The sequence below is a fragment of the Phyllopteryx taeniolatus genome, chromosome 18 (assembly GCF_024500385.1).
Source record: "Phyllopteryx taeniolatus isolate TA_2022b chromosome 18, UOR_Ptae_1.2, whole genome shotgun sequence".
Taxonomy (NCBI): domain Eukaryota; kingdom Metazoa; phylum Chordata; class Actinopteri; order Syngnathiformes; family Syngnathidae; genus Phyllopteryx; species Phyllopteryx taeniolatus.
Window position 1 is genome coordinate 12,954,816 of NC_084519.1, and position 6,509 is coordinate 12,961,324.

Consider the following 6,509-nt stretch of genomic DNA (forward strand, 5'->3'; position numbering starts at 1 on the left):
CATGCAACACGCAATAACGGTCGCCCCTCCTCACACCCCTCAAGTTGTTTATTGCAAATAAAAATGACCCCCAAAAAAACACTGAACAGAAAAAGGGGGGCGGTATTGTACACCCACCACTCTTGGGTTGTTTAGTTTAGATGACGTCATTCCTATTTATGAACCAACGAGTGAGGAAGCGACAGCTAGGTTTAAACGTTATTAGATGGCCATTTTCCAAGTATATGTATTGTAACGTATGCCCTGGTGCAACCTGTAGACTTAGTGGGAAAGTAACATGAAGGTAACAAAAGTACGTTTAATTGCTACGGCCCCTGTGTGCTATACACAGCTTTCGCAACGTTTTAGACTGCTTATTAATTGTTTGTTAGATCTGTTATGCCACCCAGCATATATTGAACAAATATACAAACAAACAACGCATTTGAGTACAAGCAATAGAATTCTGCTACGTGCAACACTCAACTTGTGCACCGTAATTGCAAGATTCCGCATTTCAATCGTGCAAACCTTTGACTCCCCTTGTTATTGAAATCATGCACTATTCTTCCAAATGAATAATGCGTGTCTATGAGGAAATATTTACGAGACACTGACGTCTTTTGATCGCGTAATCGACAAGAAAGTGTGCATGGAGATGGCGAGGGGAGGGCGGAACTAGTGTGCAGGCGGAACAAGAAGCAAGAAGCTGGGAAAAGAGAGGGAAATTTAAACTGTGGGGACCTTGTGTCAAAACAGCCGCTTTAGCACGAAAAGGCTAACTCAGATATAGACCGAGAGTATTGAACATAGACGTAAGCTTTCTGTTCTGACGAGAATAACTCGTAATGTTACAGAATGGAGTTCTGCATCGACCAGGTAAAGTTTCGGGCAGAGCCGTTTTGCTCGGAGTTTATTTAACTGTTAGCCTGGTGTTGTGAAGCTAAAATTTGGTAAACTTTTAGGCTACTGGAAATGTTTTTTGTTTTTTTAATCCATTGTGTAACAGCTTTTTAGTAATACAGTTTTTGTGACGCTCGCGAATTAATCAGTGATTTGCATTTTAACCAACTATGTTAGTGGTGAATTCAGGGAAACAAGGAGGTCGGACATTAGAAATCACCATTCGCTCGACAAACTGGGACAGTTCCGATTTGGGAGAAGAAAAAAAAAAAGAAGTAGATTTTACTGCTGCTAGGGACCACACAGACGAAGAAATGGGACGTCACGACACAATGGCGGCGGCCACCTCTAATATAAAATATTAAAAAATCATCAATATTTAAAAATCATCAAATCATGACAAGCTAACATTTTCAGCTTTTTTTTTTATCAGGTAGGGTAAAACAGTTTCCCAACCTTTGTTAAGCCAAGGCAAAGATTTTGCTTGAGTGACACCACCAAGCAAAAATGTCACAAGAAGTACAGTATATTGAAATAATGACGGATACACAGGTTAATAGTACCTTCTGCCATCTGGTGGAAAAGTATTTCATTGTTCTGCTTGTCACCATTACATAACTGGCATAGCTAGATGATACATAATTTGTAGTATTCATTCATTCATTTTACGCATCACTTATTCTCACTAGGGTCACAGGTGTGCTGGAGTAAATAAAGAATTTTAAAACCAATGAGGTGAAGTTGGGAATTTTCCACGGCACACCGGATAATCTTTCACGACACACTACTGTGCTGTACAACAATAGTTGGGAATCAAGTTGTAGGTGGTTAGTGTCTCTAAAGCGGCATACACTGTTTATATATGGTCATATGTAGGCTCCCTCTGATTGTATGCAAACTAATTACTACAGTGCAGTTATATTTAACTTTGATTAAAAGTTGTCTTCACAGATATTTTCAACACTTCCATGGAGTTATGCCATGTGCGAGACTTGGAGCACTAACTGTTTTTGAGGCGGAACTTGGTGTGAAACGTTTGAGAACCACTGTTCTCGGTCCTTTACAACCTCGGTTTGCATTGTTGTGTGTAGCTTTCAGAAAGCCCCTCCAAAAACAGCTTAACGGGGAGCTACTACAAAATACTGGCCATTCCGAGAGAAACGGTGCTGTCCCCCAAAGATGCAGAGCCCCTGATCAACGGTCCTGGGCTCCAACCGACTAAACAGAACAGCCAGGGTATGCAAGGTGTAGGTTAGCTTTTCTTTTTGTAAATGCCATTTGAAGATATATTTACAGGTACAGTATGCTTTTTTTTTTTCTACTTCCTCCATTTCAGCTCTCGTGGACGCACTAAGGACCCTTCAAAAACGCCTGGAAGCGGAGAAGAACTATCCACAGTTCTCACACGATGCGAAGACGCATGAGCCCGTTGCGATGGCAACCAGCCTGCCTGTGACAGAGGGTGATAACAGGAGCGGTAACTACATGCTCAGGAGTCCAAATGCAGCGAGAAGCATCTAAAATATCAAATACAATGGTGCTTTGAGATACAAGCAACCTGACTTAGCACGGGCACTGTTTGGGTAGTGAACTCACTTCACAACAAGCAGAAGTTTGGCAGATAGTAAACAACGAGAGGGTTCAAGCTGTTTAATGCCACTCCCAGTGGAAATTACTGTCGAACTTAACAGAAAACAAAGAATTATACCTTATGTATTTAAAGCAACCACATACGTTAGCCTTAATGCTAACACATAATGTGAATTGCCATAGACGGGCTAACGATTAGCAGTGTTATAAGGAACAGATATTGGTATATCCTACATGCATGTCTCTATTATACTTCCCCCTGGTGGCCAAGTTCCACACACTAGAAGGAGCAGTACAATGACCACTGAAATGAAGCAGAAATGTGGCAAAAATGTCTATATACAATGGAGCCCGCTATTCGCGGCGGATAGGGACTAGGCCTGACGCCGAACAGCAAAAATCTGCAAATTATTGACGCTCATTAGAATTAACATGAAAAAAATATATATTTTTGAGATTTTTTTTTCCCCTTGGGGAAAAAAAAAACAAAAACTCAAATAAGCGAGGGATCAGGGAATAAAAATATCACAAATAAGCAGGGGGTTCTGCGAATAATGGTTGGTAGGTTTAAAAAAAAAAAAAAAAAAGTATCCACGATTAGGTGAATCCGCGAATGCCGGCCCACAAATATGCAGGGTCTACTGTATTGTATTTATGTCATTACTCTTATGTTTTTATAAAGTACAATATTAAAAAGTGCTAGTCAAGTCAAATTTGTTCTCGCGACACAAAGCAAGTGATGGCTCGTAATTGCGATATGGCCTTGGTTACAGAGCTGGACAACAAGCTGCAGTCTGCCGAGTCTCGCTGTAGGATGATCGAGAGGCAGCTGGACTACATGAGGAGGATGGTGGAGGGCACAAGGATGGACAAGGACGCGCCGGCAGACATTCAGGTATAACCGACAATTGTACGTGAGTTTAAGTAACGGTACTCGCCCAAGCCTTGGTTGAGACCCAACTATTTGTATACAAACATTAAAAATAATGTTTTAAGAAGTGACTTTCAGTTTTGTCCCTGTCAGGGGTCACCACAGCTAGTGCTACAGAAGCAGGAGAAGCAGCCAACCAACCCGGACAACCGAATTCACCACGAAAAGCTGGAGAAACTTGAATCGGAGTGTCTTAAATTGAGCAGAACACAAAACCTGTCCGAGGTAAGACTACTAATTGATTTGTGTTTTTACCTCAAAGTGAGCAACTTTTATTTGAATATTTATTAGTTTTGGCTTTGCTGTTGACAGATGAAGCTTGCGGTTCTGGAGCAGAGGCTTCTGAAGGAGGAACACGAGCGTAAACTTGTGCAGGAGAAAGCAGGCCAGGTAAGTCCAAATCAACAGGGTACTTTTTCCCTTGCTCATACTTGTGCATACAGCAACATCCTCCATATTAAGCTAAGTGTAGTCCAGATGTTTGGCCCTTTGAAATGGAGGTATTCTGCATGAAGTGGCTGTCCTTCCTAACTGTTAAATACTATATATTCGTGCAACTTCTTCAATTCAAGCTGAAATTACATACTATATTATTTCAAATACATTGTGGTACTTCTGGACCTCATTTTATGTTGTGTAGTAAAAACAACTTACCCTGTGCGTCCACAGCTGCAGCGAGAGTTGGACCTCAACCTCCGACTGTCTTCTCCACCTGCTGTTCAGCAGACTAAGCCAAAGAAGGCTCCGCAAAAGCCCACTCTGGTATTCATATTTATGTGGCGCGTTCATGTGAAGCGGGGGTAACTGACTGTGTTTTATCTCAGAAACCCCCCTGGCCGAATGAGACGGTGTCACCGAGGCACAAAAGGATTCCTTTTGTGGCAGGAATGGTAAGAGCGCAATAACCTGAAATGGAGAGTCCGCAGTAGTGCTCCTTTTTTGTCAAACGGCACAAACAGATGCTTGACACCAGTCAGAAATGATCTCCATCAAAGATCTTTGTTCACAAAAAGCTGCTCAATACTGGCAGACAGTCCAATCAAGCAAACAGTGGAATCAAAACAAAGTATAAATCAACAAAATTGAACGGGTAATATATCATAAGCTAACCAGTTAGTGACAAGATCCAAGTCAAAGTTCTTTGTTCGCCAAAGCTGCTAGATACCAACTAATTCTTCGATCAAGGAAACAACAATGGACAATACAGGAAGAACTGAACTGAACTGAACTAAAATCAGTAATATAACCCTAGCCACCTGGTCAGGGACTAGTGACAACATCCAAATCAAAGTCCTTTTGTTAACAAAAAACTGCGAGACACTGACTGAGATTCCTTTCAAGGAAATGGCAATGGAACAAAAACAAGTAGTAGGAATCAGCCAAAATAGAACCAATAACATAACGCGAGTCAGTGATTAGCAGGCTAGTCCTGCAAACCGATTGAACAGAAGATCTAAATCAAAGTTATTTGTTCACAAAAGGTTGGGCAGTACCGACTCCAGCTTAGTGTCCCATCAAGACAACAGGGAAAGATCAAGAGGACATAGCAACCTCCCCAAATAAAACTTAAAGGCCTTCAAATGTACTTTTTGTTATCAATTCCCCGTAATGTTTTGATGCGTTTCGTTCTCCTTCCAGTCGACCAGCCCGAGCCACTCTGTGCACGCCAACGTGCAGAGCATCCTGCACATGATGAAGCACCACCAGCCTCAGCTGTGCGAGCGGGTGAGCGCCCTGCACCGCTCGGGCTGCGGCGCCAAGAAGAGCCTCCGCATGGACGGCCAGCCGGCGGTCAGGCGAGACGCGGAGCCCGAGTCGGACGCCCAGTCGCTCGGCTCGCTGTCCGACCTCCTCCTGGCCCTGCAGGATGAGCTGGGGCAGATGGGCTTGTGAGAACGGCCGAGATTGTTATCCTAACACACACGTTTGTCACATTTAGTGATGTTTGTGTGTATGTGTCAGTGAACATCAGGAGCTGATGCGTCAGATCAATGCCACTCAGCATATGGAGCAGAGGCATGAATTGCAGCGAGAACTGGAAAGTATGGAGGCCAGGATGGACAAAAAAGGAGCACAGATCATTAAACTGAGGAAACACCAGCAGACGGTAGGATGAGCAGGAGCCCCCCAATTTGCATAATAACTCTTGAGGACCTGTATCCATGTGGAATTACTTAAACAATATATCGCAGGCTTCGGGCAGAAACATCACATCTCCAAAACTATCACTTTTCAGGAAAACCAAAATAAAAAAACGGCCTGGCTGCTGAGTAGTAATTTGTAAAAATAACATACCCACCCGAGGACTGGCCAATAGTGAAAATGTGTGGGGGGGGGGAAATATGAAATTGATCAAATTAGGACATGTTGGGACAGGTTTCCGCCTGACACCAGTGGTATATAATACAGTGGTGCCTTAAGATACGAGGGGACCTCACTTATGAGATATTGAAAAACAAGCAATTGCTCTAAATCTGTCATGCCACCTGATGGTTATTAACTACGTTCAATTGAAAAACCTCCATAAAGCATCTTTTTGAAGCCTGATACTTATCGTCATCATACCTTCAGGTCAACAAGTTGACCCAACAACCACGGGTCACCAACAAGGCGGCCAAGAAGCCAAACGCCGTACGGCCATCGTCCACTTCTCCCACCAGGAGCAATCATCATCATCCTCATCATCATCATAACAGGCCGAGCAGCGGAGGTCAGCAGAACCTACACATTCTCAGGGAGACACAGAAGCTGCGCAACAGCCTCAAACAAGACGACATCTGCTGGGAAGCTTAATCGAGAATGATGTCGAACCAGCCTACATGTTTTTTTGTCAACTGTCATGTTGTGATCTACTGTATATTACATATTGTACATTTTGAATAAAGCATATTTTTGACAATTTATTTTGCCAGCTAGTGAAATGATTCGTCAGATGATGGCAGTGTTGAGCCAGTATCATACAAGTTTGTTTTGTCAGCGGTAATATGAATCAGCACGGAAGGAGCCTGTTAAATGGGGTTAGGTCAGGTGATTAAAAGCCCTGTGAATCTTGTTACATGGTACTTCTGAGTAAACGCAGCTAATTACAGGAGTTTCCTATGCTCAG

The 6,509-nt window shown here is 42.8% G+C and overlaps 2 protein-coding genes across 6 annotated transcripts in view; one reads left to right on the top strand and one right to left on the bottom strand.

The window, feature by feature from the left end:
* sesn1 (sestrin 1) overlaps window positions 1-4,084 on the bottom strand; it is a 58,234-nt gene extending 54,150 nt beyond the window's left edge. Inside the window, exon 1 of the mRNA XM_061753745.1 lies at window positions 4,058-4,084. The gene's annotated coding sequence lies outside the window, so the exon portion shown is untranslated. The remainder of the gene's footprint in view (window positions 1-4,057) is intronic.
* cep57l1 (centrosomal protein 57, like 1) lies at window positions 71-6,306 on the top strand. 5 transcript variants are annotated; one of them, XM_061753750.1, is made up of 11 exons: window positions 71-292; window positions 1,974-2,118; window positions 2,219-2,359; window positions 3,246-3,367; window positions 3,497-3,628; window positions 3,716-3,793; window positions 4,073-4,165; window positions 4,228-4,293; window positions 5,042-5,292; window positions 5,366-5,510; window positions 5,975-6,306. In XM_061753750.1, exons 1-11 carry the CDS (start codon window positions 278-280, stop codon window positions 6,194-6,196), a joined length of 1,410 nt encoding a protein of 469 aa, XP_061609734.1. In that variant the 5' UTR covers window positions 71-277; the 3' UTR covers window positions 6,197-6,306. The 5 variants fall into 5 exon arrangements, with proteins under 5 accessions (XP_061609734.1, XP_061609736.1, XP_061609735.1 ...); XM_061753752.1 differs by having other exon boundaries at window positions 71-283; XM_061753751.1 differs by lacking the exon at window positions 71-292 and adding an exon at window positions 355-858 and having other exon boundaries at window positions 3,509-3,628.
* The last annotated feature ends 203 nt before the right edge of the window (window positions 6,307-6,509 follow it).

Bases quoted from the DNA above. Each gene is read 5' to 3' on its own strand.
- cep57l1 (XM_061753749.1), top strand. From the start codon at position 838: ATGGAGTTCTGCATCGACCAG. The intron at 3,629-3,715 runs GTAAGACTACTA...TGCTGTTGACAG, and splicing joins GAACACAAAACCTGTCCGAG to ATGAAGCTTGCGGTTCTGGA. The intron at 4,294-5,041 runs GTAAGAGCGCAA...TTCTCCTTCCAG, and splicing joins TTCCTTTTGTGGCAGGAATG to TCGACCAGCCCGAGCCACTC.